The 25433-nt window shown below is 39.9% G+C and overlaps 1 protein-coding gene across 4 annotated transcripts in view; it reads right to left on the minus strand.

Moving 5' to 3' along the window:
* Nucleotides 1-25433, minus strand: part of PDE4D (phosphodiesterase 4D) — a 1474095-nt gene that overhangs the window by 169447 nt on the left and 1279215 nt on the right. For all 4 annotated transcript variants that reach the window (XM_007453218.1, XM_007453217.1, XM_007453222.1 and 1 more), the window contains one exon: nt 21050-21099. In XM_007453218.1, coding sequence (XP_007453280.1) covers nt 21050-21099 — 50 coding nt within the window. The remainder of the gene's footprint in view (nt 1-21049; nt 21100-25433) is intronic.

Below are 25433 nucleotides of genomic sequence, written 5' to 3' on the forward strand. Positions count from 1 at the left end.
AGAAGAAAAGGAGGAATTGAAGATGCGAGAAAAAGAAATGAAATAGATGGAGCAAGGACCTGGAGGTGCTGGGAGGAGAGAAAATCAGGAGCACGGAAGCAGGGGCTGACTTAAAGCAGGAAAAGGGACACATCACCTGCTGAGACCGGGAGGAGGGAGGCAAGGATGGGTCCGGATGGCAGGAAGAGGATGTAAGAGCTGAGGAAGTTCCTGTCTTGACAATGAGTTTCTTCATTGAGCAACGAATAAAATAGTTTGCTGAATGGTGATGAGCAGCTGCTGGTTCAGGACGCTTGAGAATGGGGAGGAGGTTTGGAATAAGCATCAAGGTGGCTGAGAGAGGGAACAGAGCAAGGATTAAAATGTCAAGTGGGGACATCCCTGACGGTCCAGTGGTTAAGATTCCGTGCCTCCATGCCATGGGGCGCGGGTTTGATCCCTGGTTGGGGAAGTTCCGCATGCCGCGCAGCACGGCCAAAAAAAACAAAAACCCAAAAAAATGTCAAGTGAATCTCAGGATCCAGCTGAGGTGAGCGCTCTTGACTTAATCGGAATTCCAGTTTAAAGTATTATGACATGGGATTTTCCCCCCAGGAGTTCAGCTACGGAAGTGGAGAAGGCAGATTGTGAAACTGACAGAGGGATGGGTTTCTCCCAAGAGGTATAAGAACAGGATGGCAAGGTAGATGAGAGAGACTGGGTAGACAAGAAGGAGAGGTTGGGTGAGGGCTCGGGTACTCGAGGGAGATTGAAATCCTCAAATTAGGGGATTGCCAGAAAAAAAAAAACTTTATTTCCCAGTCTCCTTTGCAGCTAGATGTGGCACGTGATGGAATTTGAGTCGAGGAGATGTACATAGAAGCATTACGTGGGATTTCTGGGAAGTCTCTTCAAAAGGAAGGTGTGTGCTGTTCTTCCTCCATCTTGCTGCTAGCAATTTAGATGTGATGGCTAAAGCTCTGGAAATCATTCTGGACCATGGATGTAAAGTCCATAAGCTAGGGACGATGGAAGAATTATCTGAAAGAACCATAGGTCCCTGACAGTCTTAGTACATCCATACCAGCTCTGGACTCCCCACTCTGGGTCTCTCTTTTTTTTTTTTTACATCTTTATTGGAGTATAATTGCTTTACAATGGTGTGTTAGTTTCTGCTTTATAACAAAGTGAATCAGTTATACATATACATATATCTCCATATCTCTACCCTCTTGCGTCTCCCTCCCACCCTCCCCATCCCACCCCTCTAGGTGGTCATAAAGCACTGAGCTGATCTCCCTGTGCTATGCGGCTGCTTCCCACTAGCTAACTATAGGAAAGAGATATAAACTTCTGTCTTGATTAAAGCATAATTTTTCAGGTCTCTTTCACTCTAGCTGAACAAAATTCTAGCTAAAATAGTGTGTATATATAGCAACTGGAGCACATATAAGGCCAGCTTAGAAGAGAATGTTAATGCTCCACAATGTAATTCCTAAGCAGGGAAGTAAGTAAAGAAGTGCTGCTCTTTTTAGAAGATTATAGACTGCTCTTGATTTGGATGGAGAGGAAACAAAGTTGAAACTTGGACTTCATTAAATTTTTATAAAATAAAGCAAAATAAAGCCACATGGATATTACTGGGGCTTTTTTTGCTTGTAACACTAAGCAGTCTTCTTTGCACTTTTTGTAAAGAGATGTGTTAAAATGAATGACAACATTAACACCCAGGATGACACATTTCCATTGTCTCATACTTTTTTTATCCCCTCCCTGAAGGGTCAGAATTCCCTTCAGTTAGCATAAAATGGTTTAAGCCCAAGCCTAGTAAATCACTTGTATTGCGTTGTTTTTAAAGGCACTAGCAGCTGTAGTTTTTAAGGTCAGCCGAATCATCTGCCTGGGTCACATGTGTTTCACATGTCAAGTAATGTATATGGGATCCACTCCACGCAGGATTGTTCGGAAAAAGACATTTGCAAACAACTGATCTGAAGCCATGTTTCCAAACAGCTGCTACGGTTATTTGGGTAAGGGTTACTATTGTAAACCATTTGAATTTAGGACTATGTTTCCAATCACTCAAAAAGAATATTCATTACAAATCACAAGGTCCAAACCAAGAAGTCCAGTTTCTGATCATGACACTCAATAATTATTCAATCAGGATAAAAAGTAATAGTTGATAATTGTGATTATTATCATAATGAACTTGTTCAAGTGCAAGTGGGAAGAACGTGTACTGGGTAGAGAAACACCAACCAAACACATAATTAAAATGAAACCTAGTTAAGCAGCTAAAGAGAAAGGACTTCAAGTACAGAGACTTGGCTAATCCTCTTGTAATTCTTGCTCCAGGCAACATTGACTAGAAGCAAAAGCCTAGATTCCTGGGGCTTCCCTGGTGGTGCAGTGGTTGAGAGTCCGTCTGCCAATGCAGGGAACATGGGTTCGTGCCCCGGTGTGGGAAGATCCCACATGCCGTGGAGCGGCTGGGCCCGTGAGCCATGGCCACTGAGCCTGCGCGTCCGGAGCCTGTGCCCCGCAACGGGAGAGGCCACGACAGTGAGAGGCCCGCGTACTGCAAAAAAAAAAAAGAAGAAGACTGGACTCCTGGATGCTAATAACTCCCTGAACAAGCTTGAGTAATTGGTTATCATGGAGACAGACTGATGGAACAGAGAGGGGATGACCTCAGATTTAAGGAGTGTAGGAACAAAAAACTTTTTTTAAATTCACATTTTAGTTCAGAGCATAGTTAGTGATGTCTGGCTCCAACAGAGGGAAGGAAAAGGGTATTGAATTTTCAGGAGTAGCTCCTCCACTGGGTTCTCCTAACAAATGGAATCTATAAAAAACAAAAAAAATTGGTTTTGATGAACCTAGTGGCAGGACAGGAACAAAGACACAGACCTAGAGAATGGACTTGAGGACACGGGGAGGGGGAAGGGTAAGCTGGGACAAAGTGAGAGAGTGGCATGGACTTATATACACTACCAAATGTAAAATAGATAGCTAGTGGGAAGAAGCTGCATAGCACAGGGAGATCAGCTCGGTGCTTTGTGACCGCCTGGAGGGGTGGGATAGGGAGGGTGGGAGGGAGATGCAAGAGGGAGGGGATATGGGGATATATGTATGTGTATAGCTGATTCACTTTGTTATACAGCAGAAACTAACACAACACTGTAAAGCAATTATATTCCAATAAAGATGTTAAAAAAAGAAAAAGAGATAATTGGCTTTGAAAAGTGGCTCTGACAATGAATATTTATTGAGTTCTCATAATGTTCTTGGTATGTGCTCTTCAAAAGCCCGATTGGTCTCCTCATCTTGTGTATACTCACTCGTCCTAATGACCTTTCATGTGTGAGACATGCTGAATTAAGAAGATTGCCTTCTGACCATATAACTCCTCTCTGCAGGTTTCAAGGCTGGTGTCTATATTTTAGTAAGCAAAATCATAGTCACCTCTAAGTCAGAAGAGTAGTGCAGACAGGCATAGACAAATACCCACTCTAGCTAAGTATGGGCTCCCTTCAAGCTGGGAAAGGTCTCTCAGCTCTGAGTCACTTATACAATCGAGTCCCTAAACATGTTTCTGTCCCTAATATTTTGTTGCTCTAGGCAACCATCAAGTCTGCATGAAGACTTTTGCCAACTGGAGAGGATGATAGCCAGGGGAGCCAGAATTTTCTTTTAACTCTTTGTTGAAAACTCAAAACAGCAAATGGTGCCAAGGATAGCCCCTATCTATTGGGAAAAGCAGAATTCATACATTGATTTAGTGCATCTTATATTCATGTCTTAGGGAAACAGAACTAAAGAAAATAAAGGCAATTAATCAGAAGCATGCATTTTTTAAAATAGTAAAACACTATAAAAAGAGCTAGTTGGGTCCTTAGATATTATCTAACCTAATATCCTCATCTTACTGAAGAATAACCAGGTTAAATTACTGACCAAATGTTAAACAGGAAGCTGGGGACGGAGCTGGAATTATAGCTCTGCTCCCTAAACCCTGAGGTCATTGATCTTTCCACAAGTTTCACAAGCCCAGTGTCAGATGCAAAATGAAGGAATGTTAATAAATCACAAGCCATCACCTCTCTTTTGTAATAGCAAATGGTCCTGGGTGAAAAGGGCTGTTTTGCTGGGATGCTGGAAGCAGTCCTAAATCTCTGTGGTTAGGTAGTGATCATCCATTAACATTCCCATTATAAAAGTCTGGCCAGGTGGGACATTTCACTAATTCTAAAGTATTTGGGAAATGTTCAAGGTCCATCATTGCTTATTGTCTGAATTTGATCTTTGGCTCTTCTGAATTCTTTTTTTTTTTTTTTTTTTCCTTCTGAATTCTTATGACACTTACTCTCTGTGGAATCCTGGGACTTAGATTCATGGTACCTTTTCATGTACCTATGTACAATTATATCTTGCCAAGTCCTTGGTGGTGGTGGGACTACATCTTATTCATTTCTGTTTCCCTGAAGCCCAGAGCACAGAATTAAACATGTTTTTGTGGACTGGTTAAAGGTAAACCAGTATTAATTTTATTAGCTCTAGGAGTAGAGTAACAACTTACTTGTCCAGAGATTAATTATCCAGAAATTTATACTATTCAACACCAGTTAAGTAGGTGAAATGTACTCCAAAATACTAGTTAAATGAATTTAAAGACATATTTGTTATATGCATTAAATATCGTAAAGCCTTTCCTCTGAAATGGATTGCCCCCAAACCCCATTTTTATTTTGAGTTAATTTGCTCTTATTTTAGGCTCAATGCAACGGCTTGGTAAACTGGTTTGTCAAGGAGAAAGGAGCAGCACATCAGAAAAGACGGCACTAAGGCCAGTTCAGTACCAACATCAAGAAATGGCCACTGGGAGCAGGCGATGAGAAATTAAAGTGCAGCCAAGTTTGGGGGCCTCTACAGTCGGGGGAAACATCCACAGATCATTAGGGGCATCTGTGAATGACACAGAAGTATAAAAGCAGATGTGCACAACGATGACCAGAGCCACGAAAAATGATTTAAGTACATTCAGTACACGCCTTTAAGGGATTAAGAAGGAACATAACACCTTTTAAAGATTTTTATTCCAAATAGTTCATATAAGATTATGATCCTTGGTTTTCTAGAATATTTGACATATAGAACATTTTCTCCTAAATGAAATGTAGGTAATCTAGGCACTGAGATAAATCAGGCTTCAATTCTACGTTGGAATCCAAGTATCAACCTATTTTTATCCTATATATAATCCTATGTATCCCATATATAAGATTATAAATCTTCATGTATTTCAGAACCATTTTACAGCCACTCAATAAAATCATACAGTTGGTAGTTACTAAATCCTACACATGGGTCCTTCTTTCATCTTTTACAACTATCTCTTCCTCTTCCTTTATATTCCTGGTATCCAGCTACTTTGCTGGTGTAGGGCCCTTATTGGACTTTATTCTTGAACAGTGTTTATTGTCCTCCAACTGGTCTCCAAACCTTTGATATTTCCTTCCTTCACTTTTTGGAACTTTTAAAAGATTCCCAGGTGATTCTAATGAAGAGATAAGTCTGTGAACCACTATCCTAAATACTTAGCACACCTTTCATTTGACTCTTAATTACACCCTACAGTAGAACTAACTCCTTTAACGGCAGACATTAGATGTCTCTGATTTCTGAGCTTAGCTGCTCTTACAAAACAGTTGCCTTTTAATAAATATTCACTGTTCGTGAAAGGTGCGGACTCCTCCATTTTCACCTTCTCCTTCTATTTATTTACCAACTACTTGCAAATTCTTAGGTGCCATTTCTTCCAGAAGACCTGTATCTTGATTTGGATCTCCAGCAGAGAGGTACTCATGTTTTCTCTGCTCTTGTTTTTAGAGATGCCATTTGATGCCTAAGCACAAAGACACAAAGATGGTGGGTGGGAGTGGCTCTCTTAGCTTTAACTTTTCCTTGTAGGGAAGCACCTCAGGGGATCTGTCACAGGTATATATCTACCCTTCTTTGAAGGTCTGGTTTGAAAGCAAATTGGGCTACATTCTGCACAAAAGGCATTTTAAACGTGCAGGTGTGACTGCCCCAAATAACAGCAATACTTTGAACATTTACAGAACGTTTCCTTGAATGATATCAAAACTATTCAGCTCATAAAGCCTCAGGAAGATGGTGGACAAAATATCCAACTAATATATAAATAGGGATTGACTGCATTAACTCTGCTGGTTTTTTGTTTCAAGTCCTGAAACAACGGGAAATGTAAGTAGCGAAAACTAATATTTTTTGCAAGCTGCCTTCAAATGGCGATATCTAATTTTGAGACTCTTCTAGAAAATCTAATCCTTTTTAAATGTTTGCTGAATTTTTGTTACCAATTCACAGACACTTATTTGTGTTCAGAACCTAACAATGTTTTTTTTTTTTTTTTTGCCTTTAATTTGACCAAGTGTTAGTTTCTATTTGATGTTCTAAAGTAAGGAAACCTATTGAACAAATTAACAAAAATGGACTTCACCTGTGGTGAGGAAGCAATTAGTTATCTAATTGATTTTTTAAAAAATTGAAGTATAGTTGATTTACAATGTTGTGTTAGTTTCAGGTGTACAGTAACAAAGAGTCATATAAATCTGTTTGATTCTTCTGGTTAATATTATTGAAATGTGTATCTTTGTACCATGTTTCTCCAAAAAGCCTGAGAAATCTAATCTTTTCCTGTTTTCCCCTTTCCTGGCTTCTACCCTTTTTCCTCACATTCATTGCTGTGAGCTCAAGACTTCCAAGATTCAGGATGGGAACTGGGGTGCATTCCCATTTTCCTGTATTTGAAATCTGTTGTAAAGTAAATATTTGTTATGAGTGAAATATGTCTGAGGACTGTTTATCATACTATGGTTTTATTTGGCTTTGTCCTAGCATATTAGTTAAAAAAAAATTTTTTTTTGCCCCATTTCAATGGTTTCTTTGAAGTCTTGTTTTGACCAGCTGCTGAGCTTTTTGTGGCTGTCCATTTACATCACTTTAAAAAATGGTACATAAATGAAATTTGAACAAAATGAACAGTACTTTCACATTGTTTCAAAATCAAACATCTTCCTAAGGAATCTGATTTGTGGCAGATGGAGAACAAAACCTTCCAGGGGGAAGGCTGTTAAACGAGTCTTAATTGCTTGCACGTGAAAATACAGTGACTAAGATTGTGTGCACAATTAGGAATTTAAACACGTAGAAAAGGAAACAGGCAGACATTTTGGCAGGCATAGCTGGTTTCTTATGAACACAGACAACAGAAGAAAAGTTAGTAAGGGAAAATGCTTTTAAGAGAAATTCAGTTGTTTTCTTTACTTCATTCTTCCTTGTGTCAAGCTTCCAGGTCTAAAGAGGATTCATTTGCCTCTGAAACTCACTGATGGAAGTGTCACAGTACACTCAAGAAAAAAGAAAAGTTTATTCAAGAATTAGCATTTCATTTCTAGTTTCTTTTATGTGCCAGATACTAGGCTTGGTGCTTATACATCTCATTTAATCCTTATTGTAACCCTCTGAGGTAGGTTTGTTATTACCTACGTTTTATAGATGAGAAAGTTGAGGCTTACAGAATAACTTGCCCAAAGTCAAATCGCTAAGAAGTGGCATAGCTAGAATTCTCTGTATTGATTCAAGGAGTCCAAAGCCCAGCCTCTTACAATGCCTACTAGCTACACCCCTGGAAAAAGATATATACCTTTGTAAGAAACTAACACTCAGGGTGGCTCCATTTCCGGTTTCAATTCTGTCATGCCTTTCTGGTGTTGGGTGACATGGTGTGGTGAGGTTGGAGGAGAGGCCAGAGTTGGTCAGGTCTGGGGAAGGCTGGATGCTGGAAAAGGTGTAGTGAGGATGGCATGACTGGTCCTGGCTGAGGCGTAATGGGGATGGCTGTCAAGGCTGAGATGCTAGAAACAGAGGCCAGGGCCTGCTGTAGGCTGGGTGGCTTCAGAAGCTCAGTCAGAGTGTGAGGTGGAGGGGTGTAGGGGGCAGGTGGCAGCATGTAGTCAGAGGTCAGCACCTCCATGGCTTTGGAGGCAGCAGCCATGGGGCAGTGAGGTGTGGCCTGACTGATTCTGTCCTGGCGCATGACACTCTGTCTATCCAGCTTCCCAAAGCCTGGGCTTGGGCCCTCCTCCTCACAATGACTCTGACTTTCCAAGTGGGTAGGCTGTGCCGTGTTCCACAGTGACCTTCCATTGGCCTTCAGAGATTTCAGCCCATCTCATCCCACTGATGGACCTAAATGCCTTTTCTTGGGGACCTCAAATTCTCCTTCAGATTCTCTCTCCTTGGAAAACCTGCACTTTCCTGGAATGGAGATATATAGGCTGGTTCTAAGGGGCCTTTGATGAGTGCCAGTGTGTGGATACTCTTTTCTAAAGTTCAAACAATGAACCTTCAGATGAATTTAGAATGCCAGCTCCTTCATACGCTGGGGCCTACTTCAATGTTCTTCTCAGGAAGTGGAGAGGCTTAAAAAATAATCCTTCTCTCTCTATAATCCTGTATCCCTTAAAGTAAACCTAATTAGGTGGTGACTTATTAGACAACAGTCCATTTAGATGACTATTAAACAAAGGTCAGAGGAAGGCAAATTATTCCTTACTTTGATTCCTACACTTGTGAGTAAACCAGAAGCCACAGACCATGGCATCCTGTCTAGATTTAAGCATAAGGGAGGCATCAATAAATGGGTGTGGATCAAATGATCAGGAAGTCACATGATTTTTGTGCCTTCAGAGGAACTGAGTTCCCAGGGATACATTAATGAACAGGTACCATCCTGCATCCCTGAGAACCTTAATATTATAAAGAGTAGGTTACTGAGAAATATATTAGTAAAATAAATAGTGGATTGAGGCCAACCCTGTTATTCCACTATAATCAATAATTATTTCTGGCCCACTAGCACTTATTTATCTTCCCCTTCTAACAGCACCCTAATTTCTTTCAGGAAATTACTTGGCATTTCCATTAGATAATCCTAACTATAAAACAGCCCACAATGATCAAGTGCTCACTATGTGCCCATGCATTGTGCTTAGTTTTTCTTTAATATCATCTCAAATAATTTTCAAGAACTCCCTAGGAGGTAATTACTATTATTCTGCCCACTTCAAAAACAAGGAATTTGAGGCTTTGGGAGGTTAAATGAATCGTTTGAGGAGAAACATCTGGAAGTGGGAGAACTAGAAAACGAATCCACGTAATCTGGCCCCATCACTTAGGCTCTCACCCCTACATCCTATTACGTGGTCTGGTGAAATAGCCTGATGCCCTGTTCTCCTTTAGCCAAGGCCCAAGACCCAAACTAGACCCACTGGACCCCTTCACTGGAATTTGACTCTTAAACAGAGTAACAAAGAAACTAAAAGCAGTTGCAGGGATCTCACTTGATTGATCCTGCCATGAGATTTTTTTCCCTTACCTTTTGGCTTTCTACTACTCTGAAGATGTACTGATTCCTTCAACTCTGATCCTCTAGCCTCCCCACTGATTCTTAGGGAATTGAAAATTCTCCCAATATTCTTGCACTAAATCCCATTTTGCTTAAGTGAGCAGAGTTGGTTTTTATCTTGCAACCAGAGGATCACTGCTGATACACTGTTATCGAAGGCGGAGTTATAAGCCAGCCTAGGAGAGAATTGTATGGAATCCTCAAAGAACAGGATATTGAAGCTCTATAGGTGCCCAATAATAACTGAATAGAGGCAGTGAGAAATAATAGTGTGACAAGTGCCAGGCTCATTTCCTCTGCTGCCCGTTCTGTGGAAATGATGAGGGGTGAAGCCCTCCCTGGCCAGTGGGCTGGGACACACCAGCCCTCTCCTTTATCTATGGCACCTTCAGCAGTTTCCAGTGAATGGAACCTGGCTGTGAAGATCTGGAGAAACACAGACTCTATGAGGTGTGGCTGAAAAGTAAAAAGGACTCCTAGAGATGAGACCATTTCCACCCCATAGAATTCAGAGGAAGTTAGCTCTTTCAAAGTATCAACTGAGAAGACATATGTGTGTGTGTGTGTGTGTGTGTATGCTTATTCCATATATTGCCATCACTCTAACGATGTGACACTCTGTCTTGGAACTGCTTTCAGAGTCCACATTATACTTCTCTCAAATGCCTCAAAATTGTCTCATCCCTTGGAGTGACTACATTTTTAGAATTAGCCTCATCCAGGCCAATCTGATATCTTACTTGGTGACTAAGGTTGGTAATCATATTGGAAATAATATTTTTGGTCAAAAGTGAAGCATGACAGTAAACCAATAAGATGGCTTTTTCTTGTATGGCCTGTAAACTGTCTCTAAAGCCATTCCCCCAGTGCTTTTATCAATGGTAGCAGGGAGAAAAAAGTGTACGGTGTACAAAGATGACGACTTTGAGGATCAACATGAATGACACAACCAGACACTGTGACAAAATGTTTACATGGATTGTCCTGTATGTTCCTCAAGATCAGGAAAGTATTATCACAATTATTATTGTTGTTGTTGTTGTTGTTGTTATTCAACACTTTTAACAGAAAAGACTCATGGCGTTTGAGGAACTTTTCTAAGGTCACAGCGTGGGTGAGCAGGAGAGCCAGCAATGAAACCCAGACCTCCCAACTTCTGAGCCCTGCTCTTATTCCTCTATGTACGTTCTGACTTGTACATCAAACAAGCAAACAAAACGTACAACATTTTGAATTTTTTTACAAAATTAAAACCTGCTGGAAGAGAAAACCTAGATCTCTTTCTACATAAACAATTTAAAAGAGCACAGTTAGTGCACAGTCAGTGACAGAAGCATCTTAGAGACCGTCCGTCACATCTTCCTCAACTGAGGTCTCAGTTCCCCGACGCATCGTCTGCTATTTTCCTCCTTGGTGATTCAGAAAACCTTTCTTTTACTACTCTCACTCCTCTACATGCTTGTGTTGCTAAGTTTTCCCTAAGCTCCTCAAGTGGTTTCCCAGACTTTTTCCAGTCTCTAAGCTAAATCACACTGTAGACAGCCTCCTGGCTCTCTCGGAAAACGATCTCAGCCTGATCAATTTCCTCCTTCCTCCCTTTCTTCCTACTTTCCTTATTTTATCAACTCATTTATCCACTCATTTACAAACCCTCTGTTTTCTATTTACTTAATGCTCTCCGTCATTCAACAGAACACATTTTATCTTTCTAAATTCCACAAACCTCTAGGATAATGGTCATAAAGCTTGGTGGAGGTATCTTATACCTCACTGGGTCCTGAGAGCCCAAGCACAGTCTTTCACATCCAAGTGACTGAATGAGTGAAGGAGCAAACCCATTAATGAAGTTCTCCACGTGGACAATTCAGTGTGCAATATGCAAATACCAGAAACATGCCCGAAAAAAAAAAAAAAAAAGACGTGAACATCCATTTGTTTTGCTAGGCAGGTAGAAGGAAACAGTCCAGTGAATTAGAAATGCTTTCAGAGTGCCAACAGGGACGAAAAAGAACCACGAAAGATAGCGCACTAAAAAGCACTGGATATGTAGACATCAGAAATATCTAGAGGAAGTGCGTTTGGGGCACAGAGAGCTGGGGAATGTCATGGGTAGAACTGGTACCCAAGCAAATGATAATGGAGATGAAGAGCCTACGGTGAGTCTACGCACAAAGAGAAGATGAATATCACCCCATGGTAGAAACTGTTATCTCAGGGGTTAACAGTGACTGGTCCTAGAAGCAAGGTGAGCGCAGAGGCTCAAGCACTGCCCTATGCCGAACCTTCTGACATCCTCACTGCTCACACACACTGTGGGGTCCTTTCCTTGTTGATGCTCTTGCCCTGGGCGCTGTCACACAGGAACTTCAGAGGAGTCAGGAAGAGAACTGTGAGAATTGAAGGCTTGAGGAATTCTACCACACAAGCAAAAATCCTTTCCTTAGCTTATAAAACTGATTCCTTAGGGTTTCCCAAAGGGTTGCTCTGTATCCACAGATGTAATCCATCCTCTGTCCTACCCTCCATTCATACGTGTTCCGTAATAGACAACGTAGGTTCATTTTCTGCTGTCTCTTCTTGAAAGAAAGAAAGAAAGAAAGAAAGAAAGAAAGAAAGAAAGAAAGAAAGAAAGAAAGAAAGAAAGAAAGAGAAAGAAAGAAAGGAAGGAAAGAATAACTTTGGGGAGAAGATGACAGCAGGTTGTCTGTGTTTCTGTGCATGGATCAATACATTTTAAGGGAGGGAAGCCTCTAGGTTCTGCCTTTGAGTCATACTTAATCTACACTTTGTCATTTGAAGCTATATATTGAATTATCATAAGATGTAAAAGAGATTATGCATGTACAGTCTTTGATATCAAATGTCAGAAAATGTTAATTTTTATTAATATTAGCATTAATAATAGATCCAATTTTTAAAAAAGCATTTTCTGAGATAGTGAAAGAAAGAATGCTGTGAGTGAAATCCTCATTTATTCATAGAGTTAAATAACTAAGTGTAACACTCAACTAGGAAAATTTGGGAAATTAGACCCAAAGGAATTTTCATTGTTTTGCCCTACCACAGTCTTGTATTTGAGTGTGCCCAGGGGAATACTTTTTAAAGCATACATGGGTGGGAAGCCCTTTGTGGATAAAGGGAGTGACTTAAGAATGCAGCTTTTGTTGTTTCTCTCTCTCTCTCTCTCTCTCTCTCTTTCTTTTTTTTTTAAAGGAAACTTGGTACAGTGTGTGAGAAGAAAAAAAGAATACAGTTACTAAACATAACATTTCCCAAACTCACTCCTACCCTCATACGCAAACATGGACATGATACTCCATTTTCTTCTAGGAGAGGGGCAAGCTGGCCTAATTAAAATTTGTATACATTTGGAGAGATAACAGGGATGATGGGCCAGCTGATGATGACCATGATGATGAGGATGGCACAGATAATAACGTCACCTTGTATTTCCTTTGCTAATCGCAAAGCACCTCACACATATTATCTTGTTTATCCTAGGCTGCGTTGTTTGTTGGATGGAGGTGTGGGTGTCACTATATACATTTTCCAGAAAGACAATGATTTTCCAACAACTTTCCAGCAACGCAATGTCAACACTGTCCAGAGCAGCACTCTTGCCTACTTCATTCAGTATCCGATTATTCTCCCAAATTTGGCTGATTCGTTAATTTGGAGCACTTGTTGAGAATATAGATCCTGAGACTTATCCCCAAGATTTTGTTCTGCACTGTCTTGTAATCTGTTTTTTTGTGTTTATTTTCAAGGATCCCTTGGGGGTTCCTTAGATCAGGCAGGTTTGGGAAATGTTGCATTTTTCTACCTCGAGGTGGTGAGGAAGGGATACAGGCTGAAGGGGACTTTGGCTTCTATTTTCATGGTAGCTTTTCTGATCGACTGGAGGATAATAGAGCTGTCTTGTCATAAGCTCAATAATCACCATGAGTGCTGCCCTATCCAAGGCATATTGTTATCTGAAAATACAGTGAATGCTCACTAGGGCACAATAATATTGAAAGATCATTTGGCAGTGTCTCATTAGTACCTTTTCTAGTGAGGAGAGGCAAACAGAAAACTTGATCTGAGAGATACTTACAAGTTTGTCACCAGATTCTATGTAAAATGGGCCTTTGCTAGTTACCAGTCAACATCCAAAAATGTCTTAAATTAAATACAATATACATAATTAAAATACATGAAATGTGTGCCTATTGCTTACTTAGAACTTTAACATATATTCTTTAAATTAGGTGCGTTTTTCTACATTATAAAATTTTTCTCATGAATAAGTTATTTAAATTTTTTTATTATGGAATTTTTGATACTTAAATAGAACTCACATATTATTTAGCACTTGGGTTGTTTTCAGTCTCTTGTACAAATGCACAATGCTGTGATGAACACCTGTGTGTATGACTTCGTTTTTCTCTTCTTTTCCCTCACTTCTCAATCTAATCACCCATCAAGCTTTCTCAACTCTCTGAAAAGACTTGTGAATCCATTTCCTCATCTCCACCCACAACACCACCACCCCAGTTCAGATCCACATGATCTTCAGTGGGTACTTGGCCTGTAACGGCCTTTGGATGAGTATGAGGCTGCCGCTAGTCTCTCTTCCTTTCAATCTGTTTTCTATGCAGCTTCCAACATTGTCATTTTAACATATGCACTTGTTCCTCTGCTTAGAAATGACTGATGATTTTCCATTGACCGTAAAATATAGTCCACTGTTATTTACACTGACGTCTAATGCTCTTCATGCTACTGCCTTAATCTACGCTTGGAGATCATGTTCTGTTGCTCCCATACACTTTCAACTCTTTGTTCTTTACTGTCTCCAGTCCCCTGAGCTGAACCGGCACTCACTGTTGTTGGTCCCTTGGCATGAGGTGCTCTCCTTCTAACCATATGGAGAATGCCACCTTCTTCTAAGTTCAGCAAGGAGCTTCCCCTGGGCAGAATCACTTGCCCTCTCCTTCAAATACATATATGTATTTGAATTTGCTTCAGTCGTGGCACTTAGCTTGTTAATTATTCAGGGTTCCCTCCGGTGTCCCCATGTGACTTCCTTGAAGCCAGTAGTCACCTTTTACTCATCTTTTTATTTCCAACACCTACCTTATTGCATGCCACATATAAGGTACACAGAAAATATTTGTTGACCAAATGTATAATAATGATAATAGTAATAATAATAATAATAAAATTGAAGCAACAATGGTAGTTAACATGTGTTGAGTACATTCTGGGTACCAAGCACTATGCTAATCACTGACTTAGAATTTACTGATTAGAAAATGAAAGCTTAGAGAATTTAAGTAAATTGACCAAGATTACATAGCTAGTAAGAGGAAAGTTGGGTTTTCAATCTATATGGTTTCACTCATAACCTTTTTGCTGTTCTGACTCAATGAATATGCAGTTTTGTTTAATTGTTTCAGTTAAAGTTATAACAAAATACCCAGAGCAGATATTCAGGCAATACAGTTACAATTAAATTATATTTTCCCATGATGGTGACATTCACTTGTTTTCTTACTGTTTAGAAAACCAAATATAACTTTAATCAATTCCTGGTCAAAAAGTGATTGTCAGACCTGGTTTTTTTACAAATTAATAGAGATAACCCTACTTATTTAGTGAAAGTATAGGAAGGCAAAACAAGTTAGCCTATAAGGAAGAAAACAGGCTTTGACCCTCTAAAAGATCATAAATTTAAGTAACAAGTAGTCATGCTCCATGCACTTAAGCAAATCTTTTAGTTCAATGTTTTTCCCAGAGAGGCCTTTTTAATGTGGGGATTTTTGTAAAAGTAAACTCCTCTGGCTCAAAAAATTTAGAATACTCCACATTCATCAGACGTATTAAATATAAAAGTAAAACAAGCAAAAAACTCCCCACAAAAGCCAATGTCTAACACTCACATACACAATTTTTATTTTTTATTAAAGCTATTAAGCATAATGTGTACTCAGCGTTCTTCAATCACATTCCTAAAAGAGCTTACTGCGCACTCATTCTCTGCAATCATTAAAGTGTTGCCACAATCTTTGCTCTTGTTAAAAGAAAGGAGAAAAAGAGCTGCATGATGAAGCTAGTGCCTGCTAGTGGCTGATGAAGGGGGTGAGACTTCCAGGGCAATGGGTGGGTCTTCGTCCTCCTCCCACACTTGCTGCCCTAACATACATGTTTTGTTCGATGTCCCCTCGGCCCTTGCGTATTGCTCTCACTGAGGTCTCTTTTGCCTTCTTTAGCGGCTCGTGCTTCCACCTACTATCTGTTTTATATATATATATATATATATATATACACACACATATATATATATATTTCTTTTCACGTTATGTACACTAGTTGTTTTTATTACACACACACGCACACGCGTGTGTGCGCATGCGCAGATTTAAAAGGCAAACCTACATAAGTCACTAGCATTGCTATTGTCACATAAAGTAGTTGTTTAGTTTCCTTTCTTTAGTGGCACAAAGTGTTAAATGATTAGTCCCAGTAATAACAAAATAACTGTTCCAGTTAAAAATCTTTGCTTTTTTTTTAAATGGATTTTATAAACTGCTTTGTGCTTTAAAAGAACAATAAACAAACAAGAGTAAGTGTCTTATTGTATTCTGACTAACTAGTATATTTGGATAGTTTACTTTTTAAATCCTCTGCTTACCAACTGATTAAATTCTATTGAAAATGCACTCTTTTTTTTTTTTAAAGGAGTTAGGAATATTCAGGGCAAAAAATATGAGTGGAGATATACCAAAATTTTTTTTGGACTAAAACTATTCTTGCGTTATTTTACGCTTGTCCCTGCACTCCCTCTACAGGTAAAGAGGAGGCAATTGTACTAGTTTTATTGCATGGATAGAAGTTGTATTTTCTCCTTAGTCTGCCAATCTTTACTTATCTGAGGGCCTCTAAGATATAGGCTGTGGATATAATAAAAATAGCTCTAAATACAAAGACCTGTCCAGTGAGAAATCGGGACAGGATATTTTCAAATTTTGGGGTCCATATACAAAGAAAATCCAATGTTATATCTATTACCCAGAAATCAATATCCTGTAAGATTTCTTTTACTTTCTCCAAAACATATACTTCCATGGTGGGTCTGAAGGCTGCCCTAATTTGATGGATAATTTTATAGGGTTATGTATAAGAAGGATCCTAGACTTGGCAAAAAGGAGTCCTACATTTATTCCTGGCTCTGCCTCTAAGTAGCATTTTCTCTCACTAGGTCTCAGTTTTCTCATCTTTAAAATAGAGAAGTTTAATAAATTTTCTCTCAGTTACATTCTCACATGAAAATCCTCAGTTTAAATATGATTAAATAAAGGGACAGAAAATACGTAAATAACAAACATTGTAAAGTGATATCGTGGAGACATGACAAGGTCTCATGAGATGGCCACAGAACTCTTTTCTTGAGTGAATATCATTCGAAAATGAAATGCTCAAGAGAACCAATTGTGCCCCAAAAGACGTGGCTCTACACCAAAACCAGGGCTCAGTGTCACAACGCAGGTATGGCTCGGGCAGCTCTGACTCTTTGCTGCCCTCTCATGTTTCAACACACTCTTTAGTTCTGCTCCTCACCATCCGCTAAGGACCTATGCACGTGAGCCTTGCACTAAGTATAGGGATTCCTAAAAATGCCCCATTGTTACTGTCTGCAAACAAAATCATAAATGAAGTGCACAAGTAAAGCTGACACATCATCAAGGTCCTCCTCTACGCTACCCGTTTTTTTTTTTTTTTTTTTTTTATTTATTTTTGCTGTGTTGGGTCTGCGTTTCTGTGCGAGGGCTTTCTCTAGTTGTGGCAAGCGGGGGCCACTCTTCATCGCGGTGCGCGGGCCTCTCACTATCACGGCCTCTCTTGTTGTGGAGCACAGGCTCCAGACGCACAGGCTCAGTAGTTGTGGCTCACGGGCCTAGTTGCTCCGCGGCATATGGGATCCTCCCAGACCAGGGCTCGAACCCGTGTCCCCTGCATTAGCAGGCAGACTCTCAACCACTGTGCCACCAGGGAAGCCCTACACTACCCGTTTTTAAAATAGCTTTAGGAACAAAAACAAAACGTCAGGCATGGAGGAGGGTTGTAGGAAGAAACACTTGGTGAGTTACTCATGACAGGCTTCTGTTCCTCATCTAACTTACCTCCTTGAATTCCTGCAACAGCACTGAGAGGAACTCCTATCTCCATTCTTCAAACGAGGGAATAAAGCGAATGAGAGATACAGGGTTTGCACTCAGGCCCCAAATGCCACACGCCAGTCTTTTTGTTATATTTAGCAGGAAGGCTCTTTTCTAAATGCACATTTGGAAACTTTATTTTTTAAAAAATTGTTAAATCGTTGTAGAGCTATGTATTTACATATTATGTATAGAAATAAAATCTGGCAACTAACTAACATGCTTTGGCCCTAATGATATACAATCAAACTTTTCTGGCTTTAACACATGTCAAATGGAATAACCTCTAAAGGGGAAAAGAGTGGTCTAAGTTCTATAGGAGCAAGTTTTAGAAGGTGTAGTGTGACAGAGGGAGAGAGTTAAAGTTCTCAACTCTTCTTTTATAAAACTCAAGAAGTTGACTTATGCAGAGTTAATTTTCTGTCTTCAAAGTTCTGTGACTCAAAAATAAGTTCTTCAACTTTGAAAATAATCCTGAACAATAGTTTATCATCCACACCACAAAGGCACCAATGCCTGTGGCTGTGATGAGAGGTCGGGATACAGTGCTGGGAGCAATTAGAGGCCCCACTTACAACAGGCACAAAGGAAGTGTGTGCATTTTGACCATTCTGGGGGGGATCCATAACTTTTACTCCTATGACCTTGCCAGTTTGTCTTTCACTCTTCCCTTTCCTTTTCTCATCTCTCTGGCCTGTTCTTTCCATCACCCCCTAGTTACATACAGCATGAATCCTAAAAACAAAAACCAATAAAAACAACAACAAAGCAAAATAAAATGATGCACTGAGTGCTTACTCTATGCTAAGAGCATTGTACAAATGAACTCATTTATTTAGCAATAACTGTATGAGGTATGATCGCTGTTTTGTAAATGGGAAAACAGGCAGCGATAGGCTATGTAACCTGCCCAGAGCCACACAGCTATCATGATAGAACATGGCTTGAATTCTGGACATGCAGAGCAGCTTCCTGCCCCCTGCCCCTCAATTCCAGGAGCGCCCTGTCAGTGCTGTTCTATGGAGCTGCCCTCCAGAGGCGCCTGGCGCTGTCTACCACAGCGACCTTTTGGACCAAACATGAACTTACCTGCATACTACACTGTTCCTCTAGAACCTAAGAAAAATTTCTAAGAAGGCCAAGTTCCTCTTCAAGCGTGACCCACTGACTCTTTTTAACACTTCTCCACTGCACTCACTTGCCAGGGAGCAAACTTGGAGTTAAGTCCTGAGCAGTCAGCTGCTGAGGGCAGGAATTCACAAGCACCACCTTTTCTGTATGTCTGAAGTCTCCCATCGAAGGCTCAACCACTACTGTTTTCATGATTTATGGTTTTAAGGGCATACTTTTTCAGAATGAGCTCAGAGAGAGGAATGTCCCTTGCTGTTGCCCTCATTCCCTCACCTCCTCATCTGACTTTTTCACCTTGGTTTACTATTCTTGGGCAAGGAAAAAGGCTTCCATTCACAAGTCATTTAATTTCCTGTTGTGCTTTGGGATGAACACAGCCGCACAAAGCCCTTAATGACAGTTAATTAGTTTCCCTTCCTAAATAAGATATTTCTAGAGCCCCACTGTCCCCAGGCCTCAGGTCAAGATCATGTGGGTACAAATGAGGCCATATTAGCCCAGATTTCTGTGGCTCACAGTCCCCTCTGGTATTGCTTCTGGGCCTCAGCACTATGTGAAATTTCTGGGAGCTTCGACGGGGCCTCTCATATGTGTTCAAGGCCAAGTCTGTGCCCTCTGAGTGCAGCTACTCCTTCTTTAATCAGTGCCAGACACTGGCCAGGGTGGCCGGACAGCTGTCCTGACCACAGAGCACCCACCACCTCTTGGTGGACATAGCAGCCTCCACTGGTACCTGCAGCTGCTCTTCTGGTAGGATGCTCTGTGGGGCTGGCTCATATGTGACCTCAAGCTACAAGCTTTCAGGGACCAAAATAGCACTGAGTTCTGCACAAACTGTGATGTCAGAGGAGTCTTACTTATTGCAAAGATAAAGGGGGTGACGGTCTCCCTCTTTATATGGGTCAGGTCTAGTGCTGGGAGCAGGGCTGGGGACCAGGTTCCATGTGGTCTCTCTCTTTAGAGGCCCCAGGTAGATGTGGGCTCTTTCATATTAAATTGGGGTTTCTGAAGAAGAAATCTGTTACTCCAAGAACTTACTTTAATCTGTAGGAATTTCAATTATTGTTCATCTCTTGACCAATGCCAAGAAGAAAATGGGTAAACCAGACATAAGACTATGAAATGCCAGTTGAAAATCATCACCAATAAGATCTTGAAAGATACACGTGGAAAAGAGAACCAATAATGTAACAGTCAGTGGAACACAAGTCCCATTTGAAAGGCATTCAAGAAAGACCAACATTAACTGCTGTCCCAGAATCACTTTGATGTGGTGACCACAAAGGAGCCCAGTTGAAAGGTCCTGACTGGACATGATGAAGTTAACTTTCAAGCAAAGTAGAGTCACTGATAATGTAATAATGAGCTCCTCTGCATATTACGAGCTGGTGTCCCAGGAAGACACTTGAATCAAGTGAAGTATATTGGTCTAGTTTGGAGAATATGTTAATTGTCTTCTGGTAATAATTTTAGAAAACATGGGTTTTCTTCTCCAGGCAATTATCTGAATGAATCAATTGGGGTTTCAAGAAATGATCAAATGAGTTCAATTTGGTTTCAGGTTTAGCAAAATGAGATCATCTGTTCTGTTTTTGGCTCAGCTGAGGTCAAGCCCCATGTCTAAAATAGACTAATAGGATTCAGAGTAATTTTATTCTTCTGACCTCTACGCCCCTCATCCTTCCATCCACTTCTCTTCCCCAAACATCTGTTCTTTTGATCTCATTGAACTTTTCTGTATTGTAAAATTCTTCTCTCCTCTCCCAGACTGAATTTAATCTCAACTCTCTGGGTCCAAATCAGGAGTACTGGAATGGTATTCCTTCCTACACACAACTGGGGAATTCATTAACCAAGAAGGTACCTTTTATTTATGCTTTGACTTTCATTAAACCAAGCTACCGTATATTAACATCATGCTGATAACACAAGCTCGGAAACATGGTCAGCGTTTCGAAGGTAATGCTATCTCTCAAAATACAAATGCCCAGAGCAACAGTCAACCGAGTAAGAGCAAAAATTTAACTTGTTTAAAAAAAAATGGCACATCAGTTAAGTTTTTCCAATAGGTTAAATGGACAACTTGTGAGATCGGTGAGAGAAATGATAATATAGAGAAGAAAGGATTAATTTCTTAAAGATTTTAGAATTGCAGAAAAAATTGGTGCTAATAAGGTTGAATCTTGGAAAAATATGCTTTTTTCCTAGATGTGAGAAGAATAATCTCCCAGGTCCTTCTTACCTGTTAGGGTGGCTTTGTTGATGGATGGTTGGTTGCACATGGGTGATCTTCTGACAAAGAGAGAAAAATACAGAGCTGTAAATATATGACACTTTGTTGGTCTGAGGACTCTCTGAGTCATTTCAGATATGCCATTTAAATTTAAGGATTATTTTTAAGTTAGGACATGCAAATGAAGAGCTCTTTCAGACTAGCCAGTCAAGTTCCTAGGTACCCTTTGTACTATAGTTCAGATCACATGTCAAAAAAAAAAAGCTAAATCACATGGTGATAGACTTTGGGGTAAATAAAGCTGATGTAAATGTCACAGAGACAAGAGAGAAGAGGAAGTCCTTATGGATTGACCGTATTCAATTAAGCCAGGGCTTACAGAGCAAACACAGACTTTCTGAACTTGAAAAAGCAGTCAGTCTACAATTGGTTTCTCTAGTACAGTGTTAAGAAACTTTTATTTTTGGCATAAATTCTCATGATTGCCTATACATTATCAGAAGTGAATGACTCCTTGTAAACTATATTGCACTTTGAGACGCTATTGTATTTCAACTTTTTCCTTTCTATTTTCTTATATTAAGAAACATCTCTGATCCATTTGTTAGAGAGGTATATTAACGATGGGTCCAAACAGATGCTACAGAGACTTTAGAAACACTATAAACTAAAGGTGCTTAAATCAATTCTATTTTGTATTCTCTAATTTTTCAGATGTTGGTGAACTTTCACACGATGATTATAAACCCCTTGGGGTAAAATTAAAACAAAAAAACATCCCATGCTATTTGATTAACTTGTATTCCCTGCAGAGCCCAGCACAATGTGTCCACTGCTTAATCAATTATGTTGAAGAAAATATCATTTATGGAATCTCCATTAAGTTTTTTTGGTAGTTTTTTTTTTTTTTTTTTAAATAATACACAATGTATGTATTTATTTATTTATTTATGGCTGTGTTGGGTCTTCATTTCTGTGCATGGGCTTTCTCTAGTTGTGGCAAGTGGGGGTCACTCTTCATCGTGGTGCGCAGGCCTCTCACTATCGCGGCCTCTGTTGTTGCGGAGCACAGGCTCCAGATGTGCAGGCTCAGTAATTGTGGCTCACGGGCCCAGTTGCTCCATGGCATGTGGGATTTTCCTAGACCAGGGCTCGAACCTGTGTCGTCTGCATTGGCAGGCAGATTCTCAACCACTGCGCCACCAGGGAAGCCCTTTTGGTAGTTTTTATAAAGTTGTTACTTACAATTGAAAGCTCTTAAAATTAGTGATCTTTAAGAAAATTTTAGAAAATAGATACATTCAAGGGTGTCTGAAAAATGTTTGTTTTCATTTCTTGGGGTTGTTTGTTTTGGTACTTCTAGTAGTGGCTAACACTTTAATAAGGACTTACTGTGTGTCTGATGCTGTGCTAAATGAGCACTTTAGATGAATTATCTCATTTAATCCCTCATAACAAACCTTAAGGCAGGCAGACTCATGGTTCCCATTTTACCAACAAGGAAAACACAAGCTTTGGAAATTTAAATCACTTCTTCAAAGTTAGAAAGCTGAGATTTGAACTAAAGCAATGCGATTCTAGGGCCTGCACTCTGCTATGTTGCCTTATTTTTAGGCTGCTTTTGTGGAACCTGTGCAGATGGCAGGTTCCTGCAGAGCCCTGGTCCAATCTGCCTTCCCTTAAGAGATGATGAATCTCTTAGCAGGGCTGGAAGATACATGGGGAAAGCAGTCTGGTACTTTTTAAATTCCCACTGCCTTGGTTCCAGTCAGCATCTGGCTCTGTCTTATTGCTCTTAAATTTACTGATATCAGTTTGGGATTGAAAATTTGCATTTGATTGAAAATGCACCAAAATTTACTTCTGAGTTATTTCAGTTTTTGTTATGAAATAAAATGGGAGAATTTGAAACTTAACTAATGCTTTATTAAAAAGAAAGGTTAATGTTTAAAACTGCTACTCTGAAATAGTTTTGGTCTATATACTAATAGATAGCTACTTGCTGAGAGTTTATCATTCAAATCATTTATATAATGATTACTCCTTTTTAGTCCTTGCTCTGTGAAAATTTAGAAAGCATTTATTTTGTCTAGGAAAGGCATCAAAGACATATTTTTAAACTTTTCTGTAGTTTTGAAAACCACATCATGGACTTGTTTCTTATTATCTTCTTTTGATTTCAATCCTACAACGGCCATTTGGGAACTTGATATTTCAACAAGTAACGACAAGCAGAAAATATCAATCATTTGATCCATGGCTACAGTGATAAATCAGTTAATGAAGAATGAGCCAGAACTCACTTCTGGAATGGAAAATCTCAAGGGCAAGGAAGAGCAAGGGGACAGGAACCAGCAGCGAGTTAGCAAAAGTCAGCCACGTGCAAGTGAGGACCTTCAGGGCTCAGGGCTTCAGATGCATCCTTCTAGGCTCCTTTCTTTTTTTTTTTTACATGTGAAAATAAAATATTTATTTTCATACTTATTATATAATATGGCCTTTTGTGACTGGTTTCTTTCACGTAGTGTAATGTTACAGTTCATCTGTGTTGTAGCGTGTATCAGTACTCTATTCAAACAATATTTTGTTTATCCATTTGTCAGCTAATGGACATTTGTGTTGTTTCCATCTTTTAGCTATTGTGAATAGTCCTGCTAAGAATGTTTATGTACAAGTTTTTGTTGAACACCTTTTCACTTCTTTTGGGTGTATACCCAGGAATGAAATTATGAGGTCATATGGTAATTTTATGTTAATTTACTAAGGAACTGCCAGACCTACTATAAACTGTTTTCCACAGTGTCTGTACTATTTAACATTTCCACCAGCAATGAATAAGAGTTCCAATTTCTCCACATCCTTGTCAACACTTGCTATTTTCCCTTTATTATTATAGCTATCCAAGTGGATGTGAGGTAGCATCTCACTGTGGTTTAAATTTGCATTTCTTTTTTTTTTTTTTTTTTTTTTTTTTTTTATATTTTCTGAATTTTCTAGTAAATATTTTTAAAACATCATGGAGTGAAGCAGAAACACACCATTGTAGGCTCCTTTCTTGTAGTAAATAGTAAAGGTGGATCATGAAAGCTAGCATATGCCTTCCACAAAATCCAGCGGTGAGCTTGGGAGTGTTCTAGTGGCACTGTGAGTACCCTGCGGGGGAATTCTGGCTCCCTGGGGTCATCACGTGATGCACCATTTTGCTATCCATATCCATTTTGCTATCACTGAACAGAACAGAGTTTATCTGTGTGTAGATTGAGTCCTACTATTCTGATACCTGAAAAGGCTGATTGGGTTTGAATCAGTAAAGGAGGTACCAATCTGTACTGACCAAAAGAGAGACCACAAACACCTTCACTTAGGGTCTGCCAGATAATACTGTTTGGTTAGACTTCACCCAGGGTGATGACGCTGTGCTGGGTATTACACTAGGCACCGGGAATTCAAATGTGGACTGGATACGACCTCTGCTCTCTGGGAACTGACATTCTTAAGACAAGCAAATAGGCAACTGGACACTGAGAGAAACATGCTAAAGCAGGGGTTAAGGACAGGATGCAATCAGATGGCAATGGAAAAGCATACCACCCAGGTTGGGGCCTGTGGGTGTGCATGCATGTTGGGTGTTAGTCAGAGACAGTGCCCCAAATGAAATTATATTTAAGCTGTAACCTAAAGAATGAACTACAATTAGACCAGTGGATGAGGAGGGGAAGAAGAAGGTGAGAAATGCTCAGGCTAAGGGAACAGGACTGCAAAATTTCATCACCTGCAACACACGACAGTCAACTGACACCTCTGGGTTCCATTCCAATTATTTGCATCGTGGCATTTATATTGATTTTTTTTTTTTTTAAAAAAAACCTTGTTCTATCACAAGAAGTATGTGCATAATGGCCAGAGCTTTTTTTAATCATGGAAAACGTGAATTTGGGAGGTAGATTCTATTATTATGGGATGGAAAGTCTAGATTTTTTTTTTCATGTGTTCTTTAAGAAGTAGTAATTACCACAAAATTTTATATGCTTAGATAAGTTCAAATACATTTCTATTCACTGTCCTCTTAATATTGATTTAAGGAAATGGTTTTGGGCTTCCCTGGTGGTGCAGTGGTTGAGAGTCTGCCTGCCGATGCAGGGGACACGGGTTCGTGCCCCAATCCGGGAAGATCCCACGTGTCGCGGAGCGGCTGGGCCCGTGAGCCATGGCCGCTGGGCCTGCGCGTCCGGAGCCTGTGCGCCGCAACGGAAGAGGCCACAACGGTGAGAGACCCGCGTACCGCAAAAAAAAAAAAAAAGAAATGGTTTTATTTCTGGAAAATTCTTCCGAGTTGATATTTTAAAGATAATATTGTATTATTCATAATAGATTGTCAAAATTATGGCATTTG

Source organism: Lipotes vexillifer, unplaced genomic scaffold, assembly GCF_000442215.2.
Source record: "Lipotes vexillifer unplaced genomic scaffold, Lipotes_vexillifer_v1.1 scaffold366, whole genome shotgun sequence".
NCBI classification, from domain to species: domain Eukaryota; kingdom Metazoa; phylum Chordata; class Mammalia; order Artiodactyla; family Lipotidae; genus Lipotes; species Lipotes vexillifer.